The sequence below is a fragment of the Protopterus annectens genome, chromosome 4.part0 (assembly GCF_019279795.1).
Source record: "Protopterus annectens isolate FY-2018-M chromosome 4.part0, PAN1.0, whole genome shotgun sequence".
NCBI classification, from domain to species: Eukaryota; Metazoa; Chordata; order Ceratodontiformes; family Protopteridae; genus Protopterus; species Protopterus annectens.
In genome coordinates, this window is record NC_056733.1 from 18,977,156 (window position 1) to 18,997,433 (window position 20,278).

General features: G+C 37.2%; 1 protein-coding gene across 3 annotated transcripts in view; it reads right to left on the reverse strand.

Moving 5' to 3' along the window:
* The window catches only part of LOC122799168 (platelet endothelial cell adhesion molecule-like), an 879,258-nt gene that overhangs the window by 443,641 nt on the left and 415,339 nt on the right, over nt 1-20,278 (reverse strand). For all 3 annotated transcript variants that reach the window (XM_044068057.1, XM_044068059.1, XM_044068058.1), the window contains one exon: nt 16,846-17,121. In XM_044068057.1, the coding sequence (XP_043923992.1) occupies nt 16,846-17,121 (276 nt within the window). The remainder of the gene's footprint in view (nt 1-16,845; nt 17,122-20,278) is intronic.

The following is a 20,278-nucleotide window of genomic DNA, read 5'->3' on the forward strand; positions in this document are numbered from 1 at the left end:
TGACATTAGAGTCTTCTCTGACCACTCATTGCAGGCTATTATGGCAACCAGTGCTTCATGCTTTGGGCTGATTGTTTCACTGGGGATGACTTTGCAATCACTGATTCTACCCCAGTGTCCTTTCCTCACTAGGAAGAAGTCTACCTGACTTGCCTATTGTCCACTCTTGTATGTGATCCTGTAACTGTCTTTTTTGCTGTATTGTTTCTTGGCCACCCTCAAGCCATTTGCCAGAGAGAAGTCTAGAAAGGTCTATCCTTTATTCCTGTGACCCTGCCCATGTGGACCCAGGAAGTCCTATAATTCTGCTCTGTCTGTCCCAATACATGCATTATGGCTACCCATTATCAACAGCAGCTCATTTTTGTCCTGCTTTATCTAGTAGGTCCTGCAAATGCAGTGTGAATACACTCTTTTTCTCAGTATCACAATCCTGCTGTGGGGCATAGGCTGAGATTATGATAGCACCCTATACTTACACTGGACTCTGATTGCTATGAATCTATCTATTCTGATGTCATCCCTTAGTGTCTTCTGTAGTCTGTCCCTCATCACTATCCCACATCATTTCTGGTCTGTCCTCTTCCTTCGAAGTAGTAGACTCTGGATCCCTAGTCAAATGGATTGTGATCCTGGGCCAAAATTGCTTTGCTGCACTGTTGTTTTATCTTGTCTCCTGAATACAGAGGATGTCTATCCTCCTTTTGTACCAACATGTCATCCACTTCCAAGCTGTGCCCTGCCAGTGAATCTATATTGAGTGTAGCAAATCCTAAGTGTATGCTTGGCAGGTTGATTGGTTTTACTTCTAGCTTTCACTCAACAGAGCTATCACAGGTAACCCAGGCTGGGTGACTGGACATCAGCTGGCCAGTAGCTTATTGACCCAGGGCTGCAGGGCTTCATGGTGGGCATACACTGGCCAATAGGAGTACATACACTCCTTTCAACTTTACAGTGGACCCCTGACATAATTTCCATGACCTTCCTCAGTGTCTTCTGAAGCCTCTCCCTCACCACAATTCCCACACCCTTTCTAGTCTGTCGTCCACCTCCTGACTCTGGATCCCCTGGGTCTCTGGCATACATCGGTGTAGTCTAGGTCCTTAACCCACTTATTACCAGCAAATACCCATGCCCAATTTGGATGACATTAGTCAACATGACTGAATCACCTAAAGCCAATTTCTGCACTACTGAATGGCTAGCCCTGACAAGGCAGACAGTCGGGGATTCATGTTTTCTTATATAGAGGATAATGTGAGCACAGCTGATGCCCAAAGTGATTAATCTATACAACTTCTTCCCCTATAGGGCACCATGTGCTGCTGCCCTAAGCCCCATTTTTGGGTGAGTTTGAGGTGAAAGCACTCAGCATATTTTTTGGAGGGGGCGGACCCCACAGAGACACAGGAAGAAAATGGAAACTCCATAAGGGCATTGGCTTATATCTCTCAACCTCTTAGCAAAAAAGAAATCTGAACAAAGCTTTAAATACTGGGAGTACAAATGCCCCAAAATAGGGACAGATTTTAAGTATTTCTCTTATAAACTTAGAAAGTTGTAAGAATAATATGTTTTGTGTTAACATGCATTTTCTGAAGGCTATAAAGTCTGAAACTCAAATATGTGTCATTATTTAGTGACTATAATCCTCAGTAACTTGCTGAAAATCCACACATTTTATAAAGAACAGACCAAAAAATACGACGCAAAATATGGACATTCTATGAAAATATAGACAGTTGAAAGGTATACATTGGCCAGAGGTCAAGATTAAATTTTGTACCTTGTGCATGGGAGGTGAAGACCGTAACTATTATGCCAACTGGATAAGGATAAAATATGACATTTCTAGCTCTCAATGTTAAAACTGTATTAATCCATGTAGACATTGGGAATATGGCAAGGTGGTTAAAAAGCTGGATTATGATGTGTGTTTACTCCAAAATGTATGTAAATTTTGAAAGAAGAACAGGAATGTTTAGCAGCTTTTTTGGGTGGGTGTATCAGATTCTCTGATGCCCCTGAACTTACTCTACTTCTGTCATGGAACTTGAGGGTCTTAGCTGTTTACATTCCATGGGAGGGTTAAATTATGCTCTAGTCTCCATTCCCCCCCCCCAGCATGGTATTGTGTTGCGCAATGGAGGTTTGACAGGGGTTGTTATTTTTTTTATTCCTTACCTCATCTACAACTGTTGTACATTTTAATGTGATAGACCTAGGAAGAGGTACATGTTTATTTAGGGGCATGTGGAGTTTATTTAATGCTTATACTGTTTCTGCTTATTGGAAATATTTTTAGGCAATGATGGGCATTTTGCTGCAAGTACATTATTTCATTGTATGGGGAGGGAATTGTAATTCTGTCTTATTGTCAGAAAGAAAAAGGGAAAGAAAAAGAAAAAAAGGGAGGGGGGTTTGAAGGGTACTGATGTACATTTATGTAAACATATTTTTGTAAGCTTTTTCTTTGGTTTCCAGTGGAACCACATGGTGCTACCTATAACAATAATGTTCTGTCCATGAGGACTAATTTTATTTTTTTCTAGTAGTAATCTTTGAAGTCTGTGGAACTGTTATTTATTTTTATTTTTGTAATCCATTTATACAACTTTAAACTGTCTGAATACATTTTTCAAAAATATGAGGTACATTTTTTTTTTCTTTAGTTGGTACTGAAAGCTCATTCCGGCTTGTGATTTGCATATACTTCATGGCTAGAGTGGTGTATGTATTTAAAACACAAGTCAGTAGCTGACCATAAATGCCATCTTTTTAAAGGGAAAAGTAAAGATATGAATAACTACTATAATTTGTTATGCAAGTACGAAGATTTGTTCTAAAACAGTATGGAAAGTGTGAAGTTAAAGACAAAATTAAGAAATGCAATGACATAAAAACATTGTAATGGTTAAACAAGATGAAATATAATAGAGGAGAAGCATAAGAAGATATATTGCTAAGATCTATGAATTGTAAGTATAAAGATTTTCTAATGATCTGTATTCATGAAAATAGTGGAAAGAAATTTATTGGCATTGCTTTAATATTTCAAGTAGATGACAAATGGTTTTCAAATAAGTTTCAAAAGTCATCTAAGGTATTTTTCTGATACTATGGAAATCATGGAATATTGATGGGCTGAACTGGAAAAGCAATTTACAGTAATAGAACTCCAGTTGTGATTCATCAAGTTTGTCATAAGTCATCTCCTGGAGAAGATGTCTTATCTTACTTTTATTATAAAGAAGGGTAGCAGATGTGTTTATTGATAACAAGTGTAAAATGAATGGTCCTTTCAGGGAGTTGGGACAAATTTGAGGAAACAATGTTATATGTCTGTTCTGATCTTAATTTGGAAGGGGAGTGACAAAGAAATTTGAATTGTTAGAGGCAACTATCACTGTTAAAATGTGATTATGAACTGTTATCATACATCTTCCAGTGTAAGCTAAGATTACAGTTAGATAATTATTTACCATCTAAAATAATATGATTAGTAGGATCACCTGGAACCACAGGGATATTATAGCCTATTATGAGATGCTATCCATACGATTCTGTTTGTGATACATTGTTAAGACATATTCTTCATAATTTAACAAATGGAAATAGGCTTGTTTCAAAATAGGTTTGTTTCTTAGATTTCAGAAATGTATTTAAATTCATATATTATAGCAATTGTAAAAGGAGTTATATAGAGAGAGGTTCCATGTAATGAGGGGAATGACAGGGACGTCAGTTAAGTGTGATATTGTTTGGAATACATATGAGTCAAGCTATATATTATATTAAGTGTGATATAGGAGTATATAGGTCTTATCCTTTACTATTAATTTATGTAGATCCACTAAAAGTGTTTTTTCACCAATAAACTTACAAAAACAAATAAAGAAAATAGCAGTGTCTTCTTAGGTTACCACACTTTAATAAAACAATAAAATCACCTCCAGTTAGCGCTTTCATCTCAACTCTACAGAGACTTCTTCAGACTAAGGTTTTTGTAGAAGTTAACCTCAGTCAAAAGAAGTCTCTGTAGAGTTGAGACGAAAGCGCTAACTGGAGGTGATTTTATTGTGGTAACTTAAGAAGACACCGCTATTTTCTTTATTAATTTATGTAGATGATATATTAATATATACCAATTCTATGCACATTTTTAAAGTAATTTTGAAAAGTGTTCATATCATAGGAACTCTGTTGTGTTGAAATATTAAGTTACAAAAATGCTTGAAAATTTTAAGGATTACTTTTAGTGCATGAAAATCAGAAAAGACTTGGAGTATTATTTTATAATAAATGCAAAATAGGATAAAGAATAGGAAATTATTTTCTATGAATTTTGATAGAAAAGTGTATTTGTTAAAACAATGTTTTTCTTTAGGTAGTTATTTAGCAAGAATGTATCTGTTGCCAGAAAAGCTTGAAGCTTAACTAATGGGTATCTTTTTCAGGAATATGGAGTTTCAAGATTATACATGATACAGCCAGTGTTACCTAATTTTGCAATGTTTATGTGCACATTTTTGAAATTAGTTCCTGATACTTATTTTTCATTGTTTTGTATGATTATTATGGAACATTACTGGAGAGACATAAAATAAACATATTAAGTTTTGGACATAGATAATTATGAAATGAAAGCTGTATTTAAAAGAAAATTAAGACAGTAGAAAGTTAATCTGTGATTATTTCAGAAAAGAAGTCCAAGTAGGTTGAGATGATAAAGAGGGCATTTTTTGAACCCGGTTAGGAAAATTTTGATAATGAACATGTTCAAGGTTTATATCAAAGATTGAAATGCTATGATAAATATAAATGTATCATATGATCATAGGATCAAAGGAGGTTACTAGGCTAATAACCCAAAGTCCTTATAAGCCTCACCAAGTTTTACCCTTATTTCCATGATCAGCACCTATCACCCCTGTCCAAGAGGAACATAGGTGGAACCCCTGGAGTGAGCTTACAGTTACCCTTCCAATCATCCAGATTGCATATGAAGAGGACCAATGAGGTGCTCTGCTTGACATGAAGTGGGAGTCTGTTCCAAAGATGTGGTAACCTCTGTGAGACAAATATGTCCCTTCAGCAGGTTCTATTAATGTCACATACCAGGTTAAGTCCATTAGAGTGAGTAACCTGTGTACAATTTGACTTACAGATATGCAGCATTTCCAAAAAAAGCAGGGTCAAAGATTGCCTTATATGCAAGGCAGAGATCACCTCTGAGAAGTCTGTATGAAACAGAACACAGTGACAGTGATTTCAGATGATCCTCATAGGACAGGTGCTGAAGACCTTGAATTTCCACTGTGAGGAACCTTTGTGGTCTCTCCAATTGCTGCAGGTGCTTAGAAAGGTACATACCAAAAGGAGGATTGTACTCAATTATTGGCCTGATGAGGGAAGAGTACAGGGAGGTTATAATATCTTTTTTTCTGGAGGTAATGCCCTTACTTATGAGATGAGCAATACAGAATGCCCTTCTTACCACTGTGGAGACATGGTGATCAAAGGTAAGGTTACTGTTGACCTGTGTGCCTGGGTCTCTCACCACTGAGTGCATGCTTAGAGTGTTGTTATTGATGTGGTAGTTAGCAGGAACATCACTATTACCAAAAGGGATGATAATACATCTTTTTGCATTAACTTTAAGGCCATGACTTTTGCACCAGTCATTTGTTTGTGCAAAGCCCTCTTGTAGGATGTTGACTTCATTTGGCGATTCTATGACTGCTCCCAGTTTGCAATCATCAGCAAACTTTGTCAGCCACAGACCTTTAGTTTTAGCTTGTACTTCAGAGAAATAGATTCCAAACAGTAGAGGTCCTCGGACTGATTCCCGTGGAACACTACCGGTTACAAATCTGCTGTTGGAGGTGGATTCCCCTATTTCGACTATATGGGTTCTATCAGTGAGCCAGTTAGTGATCCATCTAATGATATATGGGTGAGTTAGTCAATTACACCTGAATGGGGGATAGTGTCAAAAGCCTTGGCTAAGTCAAGGTATGCTGTTTGCATAGATTTCCCCACATCAAGGGCCTCGGTGACTGTCTCGAAGAAGTCAACCAGGTTTAACAGGCATGATCTCCCTTTGACAAATCCAAATTGAATAGGGTCAAGTGTTTGGAGGTTCCCAATGTCTTTGTTGATAAGGTCCACAATGACTCTGCCCATGGCCTTGCAGATAAGGCTAGTCAGGCTAATAGGTCTATAGTTCCCAGGGTCACTGGAAGCACCACATTTCTGCAAAGGAATAATAGTGACCTTTTTCCATTCAGCTGGGATGAAGCCAGTGCTTAGACTATGATTGAAAAGAGTACCTAATGGTATTGCTAATTCTTATTTGAGCCCATGTAGGACACAGCCTGGGATGTTATCAGGTCCCGTGGATGCTATGTTTTTGACCTTAGAGAGGGCATTCACAACCTGCTACAGAGTAGAGGACAGGTGGTAGGGATGTCTTGGGGCAAGTGTGGTGGGGAAAGGGGAGTGATGTTTTCACAGAACCTGTCGACTAACAGGTTAGCAATGTCCACAGGCTCAGTATATGTGGTATCATTAACTATCAGTTCGGCACAAATCTGAGCCTTTCCTTTTAGGTTATGGATATAACTAAAGAATGCCTTATGGTTGTCCTTAGTTGAAGAAGCTAATTTGGATACATAGTTAACTTTGAAGGACTTTGCAAGGAGTCTTATTTGCTTGTCTAAGCTGAGGAGGGAGTGTTTCCATTTTGGGGCTCACTCCCTCTAACTCTTAGACAGCCATTTATTCCTCTTATTGTAAAGCCTGTTAATGGCAGTTGTCCACCAGACAGGTTTGCTCTTCCTTGAGGAGCTTGTTTTGGTCCTATCAGGTGTGGCCGCATCAGTGCAGTTGTTCAGGTGTTTGTATAAAGCATTTGTGTAGAACTTGGCATAGTTGCCAGTTCCAACTGAAGGAGGAGGTACAGTGATGGTATTTATACCATCCTGTAAAAGGTTATAATCTGCTTTGGAGAAGTTTTTTAGTTTTGTTTATGCTACGGGTGGGTGGGGGTGTTGGGGGTGGAGGGTATGTGTGATAGCAACTTCAAATGAGACTGATTTGAACCCGGGTAGGAAGATTTTGATAATACATGTGTTCAAAGTTTAAATCAAAGATTGAAATGGTGTGAGAAATACAAATGTATGCATTATTTTATATGGAGGTTGGGACAAAAGAAATTACCAGTGAAAGCTTTTTGATTTGTTACCCTGGCCATCTGGAAATGATTGACATTTTGTTAAAGGACTGTAGAACTGTTATTTCATATATTTTTGTAGTTTTTAAACACCTTTATTAAATTATCACAAGACATAGGCACTCATGCTCTAATAGAAAAGAAAAAATATTACTATACATAGCATGTGTTTCACTTCTTTTTAACAAGTACTTCAACATTAAATTAATCGCTCAGTTCCTTTCTTCCCTTAAACTTTACCTCTTGTTCCAAACATTAATCTGCATGAACATCAATAACAATTGCACAAGAAACACTACTAGTTGATGTCAATATCAACTGGTTGGACATAACCTCTAACTCTTCTGCATCTAGCATGAATGTATACGGTTTCACACTACTAATTAATAGCTCCATACATTAAAGAAAGACATCAAATTCCTTATTAGACTTGATTCTAGTATCAGCCCCTAGAAAATTCATCACCACTGCTAAAATGACAAGACTATCTCAGTGACCATCTCACATTCTGTACAACCAGACATCTCACACATCCACTTAAACAGAACGTTTATAAAACAGCATGCAGCCTATCCAAGTGTAATGCAGAAATATTCATTACCACCCTATCATCTATTAACTGGAACATTCTAAACATCTTACCCTTTGGCAATGCTGTAAACGAATTCAGTACAACTTTCCTAAATATCCTAAATAGCTTTGCACACTGTACTAAAAATCAAATAAATGAAGACAAAAACTAAACTCTTAACAATATTCAGAACACTAGTAAACACAACCCTAAAACCCTAAAAGATTCTTGTCAACCATTAAAGGAATCTTACATCCCATCCAAAATTCAACTTTGACTCCTCTTCCAATAACTCAGTACTCAAAACTGCAATAGAATTCAACTCTTATTTCAAATATGGTATAGCACCCTTAACCAAGGATTCCTTAACATCCAGTACCAACAGTACCCAACAGCCACATATCACCACATTTACTTTCACCTTCAAACCTGTGCCCACATCCTATATAAAACTACTCTTAAACAAACGCAAACCATGTCCTACTTTAGCTCATGACCTTCCAAGTGAATACCTTAAAACTGCACCTGATAGAATTGTCTATCCTGTTTCAATCTTTATAGATAGGTCAGTCCAGGAATCCTATGGTCCTTCTTTCTGGAAAAAAAAACCTCACACATTATCCCTCTGCACAAAGGAGGAATTTTCAAGTGACATTACTAACGTTAGACCTATAGCAACCTTATCACCCTATCCAAAATATTTGAAAAATGTATTAAAAACAATTGCTAAACTATGTCTTGCAGGAAAAACTTCTATCTCCCAAATAACACAACTTGTTTCCCTCCCACAGTATTAACACTGTGCTTTTAACCTTTATAGATGATATCAATAAAGCTAGTTTCCTTCTTATTTCTGCACTTATCCAAGGCCTTCTACACAGTTTGCCACAACAAACTTCTACTTCAAATGTCCTCACTAGGTCTATCTCAGCCGCCCCTTCTATGGTTAAAAAGCTACCTGTCTAATACATCAGTCATAAAATGGCACTCCACACTCTCTCCATACCGCCCAATCATCAGTGGTGTACCACAAGGCAATATTCTTGTTCCCCTCTTTTTTAACATTCTAATACCCTTCCCACATTCACACAGGGGTCTACTTTAATTAACCGAAAGCTGATTCCAGCGAATGCAAATCCATCGACACATATACATCGAATCGCAAAATGAGCGAACTCACAAAACCGCAAAACTCAAAATACCGATTTGTCATACTCTGCCAACCCCACCGCCCGAAGAGTATTACCCACCCAAACAAAATAAATAAACCACAAATATACACCAACCAAAACTCTACTTCTAACCCTACACTAAAACCCACATACACCACTATCTATGCACTCTCTTTAACCCCTCCCTAACATTAAGGTCCGTAACTACCGCACACTTACCCTACGGAGCTATACCAAACAAAATAAATAAACCACACACATACACTAACCAAACCCCTACCTCAAACCCTACACTAAACGTTAAATACATTACCCATATTACATTACCTATCTATGCACTTACCTTAACCCGCACCCTAATGTCCGTAACTATCGCACACTTACCTTACAGATCTGTAGTATAGACGGGTCAACCAAAACACTTCCACATTTCGAATGTCACGGTAATTTCGCGATTTTGTGAGTTCGCTTATTTCGCGGTTCGATGCATTTGTGTCGATGGATTCCCATTTGCTGGAATCAGCTTTCGGTTAAATAAAGTAGAGCCTCACACAGCAGGCCCCCCTGCAGATGAATCCCAACTCATGCACAACTGACTGACCTGGCACATCTCCAAAAAATGCTCTGAAAGCTTTAACAGACAGTGAAACATGGCTTTGTAACCCACGACTCACACTCGGCCCCCACACTCAAAAAAAAAAAAAAAATTTTTAAATCGTCTCTCTCTTAGTAATACATCCATTGCAACCACTTCTCATAGTAAATTATTAGGGATGATAAATTTGACCTGCATATACAAAATTGCATAAGAAAACTCATCAAAAACTAGGGATGCTTTATAGAGCCAAAAACTTTCTTACCAATGCAACTAAAGTTACACTGGCAACTACTTCCCTCCTCCCCACACTTCTTTATGGCACTCCCATCCTTAGTAACTTCTAGGCAGTACAAAAATCAAAACCTGAACAATGCTATAATAAAGTGGATACATTTGCAGCAAATATACCTTTCAGAACCCACCACTGTATGTATAGTACTAAAAATCCTAAATTGGTTAGAACTACCTCATCAACTAACATATACACAGCTTCTTACCACCTATAAAAGGATCCAGCATCCATCTGCTTGTCCAGCACTAAATACCATTCTGAACAACAATATTCCCAGTTGGTCCCATTGACCCAATGATCAAAAATTCCACTCTGGCCACAAACCTATCAGATTTGCTGGGCATGGTCTGCACTTATACTATAAAATCATAGGATCATAGGAGATTATTAGGCTATCGACCCGAAGGTCATTTTAAGCCTAGCTGTTTCAACCCAATGTAATACTGTAGGGGTGCTAGTCAGTACCCAAGATTGCATTTAGTGATGACTGCCCATGTTCAGGAGGGTTTTGGGCACAGCTTGATGACATGTCACAAACTTATATTGGCCTATAACTCCTTACCTGTATCCGTCAGGTCAATATGCTCCCTCCAGTCACTTCTTAAAGACTTCATAGCTAAAGTCTGGCTTTGATCTTACCCTAACTCAGGATAAACTATATTTCTAAATATGAACAAGTATCTATTTGTACCTTACACCTGACTCTCCTTTCTTCAGTCGCTTCTTTACTTCAATCAATTTGTCTCCCCGACTCTCTTTCTAAATATGCCATAACTCAGTTTTTACTCTCACTTCTTATTACAGTTTTTCTCTGTATTATATTAACTTACATTTAATTTTGCCATAAACTGTCTAAAGTTTTCCTAAATATTAAATCATTGTTATATAGCTTGTATCTATTCTTAACCCATGTTTTCACATTATGCCTAATTTGGTATGATTATTTAAACTGTATATGTTTTTGTATTATTTTTGAAGATTGCAAAATTATTCATTTCCAAGCATTTTTGTAATACTTTGGAGCTTTACTCCCTGGGCCTCTGCTAAAAATGGGCACCTACACAGTCGGACTTTCTCGGTAATCAAATGTCAATAAATAAATAAAATTAAGCAAATAAATGTATTGTTCACACAAATTCCACTTATTTCTATGTAACTTGCTCCTTCCTTTTACAAAAGATACCACCTCTAGGCTCTAGTTCTTTATCTCCTTCACAATATTCAGCATTTAAATTACATTTGGTTTAGATTTTGATTTCCATTTTCTGATTTTATTTTTAACAGGAATAACATTAAACTTATTAAGGCCTTACTATGTTCACAGATAAATAGAAGGTTAACTACTTTGAAGGACCATTTCAATTCCAGCCAATAACCTGATGTCAGAATGAAGCCCTGTATTTTTTGTTTATGAAGTGAACATCATGAGCATTATGCCAAACCCACCCACTTAGGCAGAAGAGGACTCAGATTAATGTCTTATTTGAAGGTGCCACACTCAGGAATGCAGCATTCCCCTTATGTTCCACTGCAGTGTACATTTTGGAAAATTAATCCAACTAGGTGGTGTGGGAATAGATTCCATAGCCTTTTGATCTTCCAGCACCAAAAAGCCTATGTGCTACCTGTTGAGCTACTAAGACTGAACTATTAGCAATTCTGTTAAATTGCTGTTATATAATTGTCTATAAGACATACTTTATTAAAATGTTTATTATGTACATGTTCAATTAATATTACCAAAGATTAATTAACTTGTAATGAGGCACACAGAAAAAAATTTCACTGTTATACTGTTTTTTCATGCCCGTAGTGAATTAATATTACTAATAATTACTTTATTACATGAAAAATGGACATACAGATTAATAGCAGAAAAGCAAAGTGACACATAATGCAATTAAGATGCAACTATCATAGTGTCTATATTACATAATTGAACTTTTAAAAGTTTGAACGTCATATGGTCGACACCATATGATCGAACTTTTAAAAGTATAATAAAAAATAAATAAACCAAAGAACAAATCTACCTGAACAGTTTAAGAAGGGGGGCAAGACCCCCTTCACCCCCCCACACCCCTCACTCTTTAAATATACCAACTCCAAGATTGCACTACATTGTAGAAAAGGGAAATCTTACCATTCCGCACTGTAAGGAGATCTCCATTGAAACGTTCAAACTTTTAAAAGTTTGATCATATGGTGTCAACCATATGACGTTCAAACTTTTAAGAGTTCAACAAAGTGATATACACCCGTTATCATAATGCAGTGTAATTTTCTTGTAACACCATTCCCTACACCAACTCCACATCCATTTTAATTAATATTAGAAATAATCACTTTTAAGTAACACTTTATACATTATCATATATTATTATAAAACTAAGGCTGCAAGCTGCCCGTGAGCTTCATGTTGTCATTCAGGATTTAATTCCCTCAGCCTTCATGTACTTACTGTGCAATTTTAAGCATTAAACTTAATGAGACATTACTATTGAAAAGAGACTTATGAATAATGGGTTTCCCTGGCTAATAAATAAAGTAAGGTGAGGCAAATATTTCAATTAAAAAGTGATTTCCATATGTCCCATAATATCTAAAACATTGTTCTCTGAATATTATGCGCTTTTATCTAGGTTTAATTTCTCCAAGTCTTTTGGTTTCTAGTAGCATGACAGAAACTAACCCCATTCCTAAGTCAAAGTATGATTAAAGTTCATGAAATTAGTATTGTTTCAGTCTTTGATATTAGCCAGATGTGCTCTGCGCAGCTCCCACAATGTGCCCAGTAATGATTCCTTCTGCAATTCAATTACATGTATCGGTAACATATCTAAGTATGATTGTAAATTCTTTTTTATAAGATCCCGTTGTACTTACAACTATTAGAACTGTCTGGGTATCCTTCTTCCACATTGCCCTTGTTTCTCCCTGGAAATACTAGTATTTTATGATTTGTGTCTCTCTCTAGGTAAGGCAATGTAGTCTCTGGGAGTAGAAATTTCAATGATCTATGCTACTTTTGTCTTCTTTTCATGGACTATGTACTATATCTGGTTTTCTCACATCTATTTTTTGAACTGTTGGTAATGAGTAATCAGATGTGGTATAAATTTTATCATTTTCTATAATGCTTTGTGGCTCATGCTTTCATTTGTTTTCAGCTACTTCAGTGTTATAATCTTTGCACAATCCCCAGTGCAAAGGTCTTGACACATTATTATGCCTTTCAGTATACAGTCCTTCTGCCATTAGTATAATATCAGAACTAGCAGCAAGATGTGTGGCTGTTTCCAATTTTGTTTTACAAAACCTACATTTGTCTGTTTCTCCCACTTGTTCAGTGGACTTTGTAAAACAGTGTGTACGTAGTCCACTACCTTAGGCCACCATTATTAACCATTCATCTTTTGGTTTAAATTCACCACTCCTTAACCATTCCTGCATTGGATCCTGATCAACATGAGGTTTTTCCAAGAGTTTTCTGTACTTGCAACTACATTTATACATTTTCCACACTTCTTGCCTTCTCATCTGATCCTTCACCTTGTATTCTTTCATTTGTTTTTGACACATTCATTTGCTGCCTGATTTTTATCTACTTCTGGTTGGATTTTCATTCCTGCTTGAAACCAATATGCTTCTGCTAAACTAAGCAGGGAAATCTTCTTAGACTAATTCTTCTCATGTTTTAAAAGTTTCGCTATGTTTGGGTCTTGTCAGGTCAACAGATTTTTATGCAGTCCTATGATTGCAGATCTAAAGATGTAATCAATTTCGAGGAGGCCCTCAAAGGGAATATATATAGTCTTGGTATACACTGATTTTCAGAAATCATTTGATAAGCATGAAGCATCCTTCTTGTTTTCCTGTCCAACCGATCTACAGTAGTCCATAAATGATAATACAGACATAAGTTGAATAATATTTCTTTTTACCTGCAGAAGTTACAAAATGTAGGCTACCTATTGTGGACTAGGTCATCTTATAGACTATCCAAACCCGGTGGAGTGGCTGGCTCCCTGGGACCAAAACATAAAAACAAAAGGAAAAGCCTCTTATTCTAATTTGGAACATTACCTCCCCCTCCATATAGCTGGTCCAAATGTTAGCAAATCCATGACTCTTACTATAATTAAGGACTTGACCTCCCCTTCAACCAGCAGGCCCAACTATAAGCCAATCAGGAACCATAATCTTACCCTCATTTAGGATAATTTAAACAACTGGAATTGTATTTTTTTTTTCCACGAAGAAACATTTTATCTGATGAAGTCTGACAGACAAAAGTCCTCATTACTTTGAATAAACTGGACAAAACTTAAAGTTCAAAGAAGGATTGAGTCATGTTTTCATTGCTTGATTTTGAGAATGTGTGCATTCTACTCTGGTTAGCTGTCTGACTGCAAAATACCTACAGGAATACAACAGTGGATTGCTACAAGCAAAGAGGCTTTTCCTTCTGTTTTCATTTTGTAGAAGTTAACTAGTGTCTGCATCAATGAACACGCCACTTTTCTTGTTTTACATCTGAGTGCAGTATGTTATACAGATTTCAATTATATTGTTAATTGAGCAGTTTGTACAACTAATAATTAGTAATGCCACAGTGCAATACATGTTGTCATGCTTACTGACACAGTACTTTACATCAATGATCAACAGACAAAAAAAGAATCACTTGCTTCATAAGCTTTGATACTGATTTCACGTGCTGTCTTGTGTACAAGTGAAAGACCGGCTACATACTTAGCATTATGTAATGCTCTCTAATCCTTAATTTACTGTATGCTCTATAACAGAAGCACAAATCAATCTCCATGACAGTTTTACTGTTTTATTGCTGATTGCAGTAACAGTAGACATGTCTTGCTAACTGCAATGACAGTAATACAGTAGTACTGCTAATTTATGTTGTACTACAAATGTTCTCAAGAATAAGAAGTCTGACACTGCAATGCCTGTAACCTTTAATGACCACCAATACACCATAATTTGTATAAGGGACAGAACAAAATTCTCAGGCAAAATCAGGAAAGTTGAAATATGAGAATTGTGCCTTTACATGTGTTTAAAAGTATCACACTGTTCTTTGAACAATGGTTTCCACTAGTAATCCAGCAAAGAAAAACTCTGATTTAGAACATGATTCACACATGCTTAACAGGATTTGTGGCATACTGAATCAGCACTTGTGTAAAAACAGATAATGTTCCCAAAATATTTTGAGACCTAAACTCAGAGCAATGAAACCACTATTTTCCAGCGGAAGTACACATTGGTGGAACTATGGCTGCATAGGTATTGTCAAGAGATGTGGATCAATTTTCAACCTTTACGGTTTGAAACAGAGTCACAGCTGAGTGACACAGGTGCTTTTTCATTCAGTAGGTTATTTCAGAGGCACTAACATAACCATAAATGCTGAAATACTGCTAATGCTCACTACAAATTCACAAGGTACGTTTTTCTTTAACAGTAAATAACAGAAAGCAGCACTACTGAAGACAGGTGCATTTATTTTTATCAAGTAAATAATTGTATCTCACCAAAAAAGAGAAGTTATTGCTTGTCACCCACATATACACAAAGACTCACACATTTCCTTATAAGACTGGTAAGGAATCCTTCTGTTAAACTTGTTGTGCCTATAAACAGTGCCAATTTTATGAAAAACACAATTTTTGTCATCTCTTTACCTCCATTGTCTGTAAGTCTTCAACCCCCTCTTGGCCAATCAGCCCGTTTTTTTCATTACTGGGGTGTGAGCCAGCGGAAATAGGCCACTATTTAACCAGCCACTGGGTTATTTGAGTTTTCTTTATTTTATCGCTCCCAAATACACCTGTCAAAGCACCAAGAAGGGGGTGTGCAACAGGTATAGGATATCCCCTCACTTCAATAAGGGTCATTCTCTTCAAGCAGCCCTGTCCTATTTCCCACAGAATGAGCAGTTGTTTTGCTTTTCTATAACAAAGAAATCACATGACCCACTGTGTCTTTGACTGTGTGCTACTATTGCTACTCCCTAAGAGAGGCAAGTCAGCGATGTCCTAACACCCCCCCCACTTGCTAATTTAAGATAAGGTCTGCTAACTCAACCCCACTTAGGGCTTGATCTCGCCAGACTATGAATAAGAATTAGAGAGACAGAGAGAAAGAGCATGAGTAGATCTGAGGGCAAAACACACCATCCAGGTTTGTATTTTGTGAGGTGATTACTTTTGTATTTGTCGCCTGAGGAATATGTATATGGCTGAATTGTTGGGATGGCCACAGTACAAGGCTACACATTAGCTGTTGGTTGTTTGTAGTGTTTTCACCTCAGTGTTGGGAGGAGCCACATGCTGCCCCTAAAGAAAACAAATGACTGCTCCTTATATTGTGATCATTACCCATGGATACAGAGTGCCTCACATAACATGATTAATTCAGTAATTAGCCAAAATGTCTTCATCTTCATGGAACTTACCCACATAACAAGACTTCTGTTCTGAATATACATACTTTTGTCTGAGTTAAAATGTAAATGTATGTATGTATTTGGTACTATAGCTACAATCATTTCTATAAAACAGTTAAATTGTCATTGTTGCGTAGTCAGCACTAGGGAATATGGACCCTGTGGGTCTTGGAAATAAGTCAGTGCCACCAGGAAAGTCAACAAGGAAGTGATCTAGAAATGCAGATGGTCCAGCAGCTTAAGTGTGGTGGGGACACAGGTGAAGGTGGCACTGTGGAGTTCTTCACCTACGACTCCATTTCACCTAAGGCTATTCTTGTGTAAAACGTGGTATATATTATGTAAAATGTTATATGAAACGTTGTAGCAGTACACATAAGGCATAGAAATAGCATAATAAAATATCTCAGTCTGTCTGCAAGCTGTGAGTTATAATTTAATTCATCCAACTATCATATCAGTTACTGCAATATGAAATTAATTTATATTGTGTTCAAAAAACTTACCAGAAAGAGAGCAATTTTCACTTAATTTTGTAATATTCTTCAGTGTGACCTTGCACAAGTATGTTCCACCAGCTGATTCCTGAGTCTTGTATTGTAAAGTCTCACTCATTTCTGTAATTCTAAGTCTCCTATGTATTTGTACATTATCATCTTTAAGAAGCATGATGTCAGCTGTTGCGTTTTGAGCTTTTTTTGAAAAAGTCGCAGTGCAACTTATGGTTCTATTTCTGTATGCTGAGGACGGGCAGATTTTGAAGGATGGTTTTGAAAAAAGCTCTGCAAAACAAGAAAAAAACATGCAATACATTGTTGCTTTATGCTTCACACAGAGTGCACTCTTACAATGTATTCATTATAAGGACAGATTAAGGGTATTGCTGCAAATCATAGCAGGTACAGTTTCATGTAAACAGACGTACCATAACAATAGATCTTTGAAGACAGGTCTCTTCAACAATAAATTATAACACAGATGATTATAATTGGGTCGCAGATCTTAACTTGCTTATTATGTGTTCTTGACGTGGAGACAAACAAATTCACATTGAAAGCAAATCTTGTCATCCATGTCAAGAACATATAATTTTAAGTTATGATCAAAGATCTGATCATAATTCTTCCTAGCGCATGGTAATTTGTCTACTCCATGTACTAGTAGCCACAGAAAATTAAAAAAAAAAAAGTAATGGAGTTGGGAACCTACATATACCCTGTGTAAGAGAAACAGCTAGTTCCCAAGTAAATACATTTTGCTGAGTGTAATCTATGCAGCAGAGAAAGATGGAGCTGAAATTAACCCATTTCTTGTTTTTCTTGTGTTAATTATTCTTAAATATGAGTTAAATAACACTGTGGTTCAGCACTACTGTAGTACCAGATGAGATACTGTTAGATGAGTGGGTGCTTAATAATTCTTATGCACCATTCTAAGCATTGTTAAGGTTGTGCTTTGCACTATAATAGTGCTGAACCAAGATGTCATTTAACTGATATTCGAGCATAATGCTGGTGCTTCATGCACTAAATTTGGGTTATACCTACAATAGATTTTCTTGTCATGGTTATGTATGTTGAAAGATAAAACTACAATTTAGTGGGAGATGAACAAATAAAATTAAGCACAGGTATGTAGCTACATCATTATGAAATCAGCATAAGCATTTTATTAAAGGTTTGGGAGGTTGGCCTAATGGTTAAGGTGTTTGCCTTACAAACACAGGGTGCAGGGTTTGAGTCTCACAAGGGATATTTGTCTAGGCTTGCAAGGGCAGTTAGCCTAATACTAACCTATGGGTTCCAACTCAGCAATAGCTCCTCGTGGTGCTAGCAGCAGAGAGATGAAAAAGAGTGAGTGCTACTTGATTTAAGTATATTTTACTGCTATTACCTTTGCGACTGTCTATTCTCACCGAAAAGTGAGTTAAATCTGCTATTTTGCCTGTTTTAAGCTTGTTTTTTGCAATTTCATACCTGCACTTTTAAAGTTTGTCTTTTTGTTGAATTTATCTGTTGAGGCTGCTCACTCAAGTGCGCTAGACTGTGTTAAGTAATTACTGTGCATTTTCTGCTGTTTGTATTGTAAAAAAAAAAGAAAAAACAAAAAAAAATCCTTGTTTCCCACCTTTCCTGACCTAGAATAGTCCCTAATACAGACATTGCTGTATTCCAGACTTTAGAATAGCTCCTGTGTTGCCCATTTCCTTACTTGGATAGAAGGAAGCTTCTTTGTTCACCAGTGGGAGTGGGGAGTTTTGAGCAGCCTATCTGTCCCTGGAGGAGTGATCTCAGCACAGAATCTTGTAGCTTATTGGCTGTTTTGGGCTAATTTCTAGCTTTTTCAAGTCCCCTGTATAAAAACCCACTTTGGCGCGATTTTTCGCTTGTTCCAACTCAGCAATAGCTCCTCGTGGTCTTGCAGAGGGGTGCTAGCAGCAGAGAGACGAAAAAGAGTGATTGCTACTTGATATATGTATATTTTACTGCTATTACCTTTGTGACTGTCTATATTCTCGCCAAAAAGCGAGTTAAATCTGCTATTTTGCCTGTTTTAAGCTTGTTTTTGCAAATTCATACCTGCACTTTTAAAGTCTGTCTTTTTGTTGAATTTATCTGTTGAGGCTGCTCACTCAAGTGTGCTAGCCTGTGTTAAGTAATTACTGTGCATTTTCTGCTGTTTCTATTGTAAAAAGAAAGAAAAACCAAAAAAAAATCCTTGTTTCCCACCTTTTGTGACCTAAAATAGTCCCTAATACAGGCATTGCTGTATTCCGGACTTTAGAATAGCTCTTGTGTTGCTCATTTCCTTACTTGGATAGAAGGAAGCTTCTTTGTTCACCATTGGGAGTGGGGAGCTTTGAGCAGCCTATCTGTCCCTGGAGGAGTGATCTCAGCACAGAATCTTGTAGTTTATTGGCCGTTTTGGGCTAATTCCTAGCTCTTTCAAGTCCCCTGTTTAAAAACCCACTTTGGTGCAGTTTTTCACTTGTTCCAACTCAGCAATAGCTCCTCGTGGTCCGGCAGAGTGGTTCTAGCAGCAGAGAGACGAAAAAGAGTGACTGCTACTTGATTTAAGTATATTTTACTGCTATTACCTTTGCAACTGTCTATTCTCGCTGAAAAGCAAGTTAAATCTGCTCTTTTGCCTGTTTTAAGCTTGTTTTTTGCAATTTCATACCTGCACTTTTAAAGTTTGTCTTTTTGTTGAATTTATCTGTTGAGGCTGCTCACTCAAGTGCACTAGCCTGTGTTAAGTAATTACTGTGCATTTTCTGCTGTTTGTATTGTAAAAAAAAAGAAAAAAACAAAAAAATCCTTGTTTCCCACCTTTCCTGACCTAGAATAGTCCCTAATACAGACATTGCTGTATTCCAGACTTTAGAATAGCTCCTGTGTTGCCCATTTCCTTACTTGGATAGAAGGAAGCTTCTTTGTTCACCAGTGGGAGTAGGGAGCTTTGAGCAGCCTATCTGTCCCTGGAGGAATGATCTCAGCACAAAATCTTGTAGTTTATTAGCCGTTTTGGGCTAATTTCTTGCTCTTTTAGGTCCCCTGTAGAAAAACCTGCTTTGGCGTGGTTTTGTGTGATTTTGCGCATAGCGCAGCATCAGGCAGCGCCGCTTAATCGGGCTTAAACTATTCTCGGCTCCACAAAGTCTACTCTTCAATTTTTCCCTTAGATCTGCTCTATCTCTCAAAGTAAGGACCCTATTTTCAATCTAAAGCCCTGCACTTGCTCATATAAGCAATTATATAAGTTATCACTAATAAACTAATAGCACTACATCCTCATATACCCCTTGGAGTACTTGGCCCCTATTTGTCCTTTTTGATCAAGTTATAAAGGATTTACTTATACTATTCAGGCATGTCCAAAGGTCAGTTGCTGGTTTCCTCTGCAGTCCAGCTGGTGAATTTGGGAATCTTGAGGCAAGGT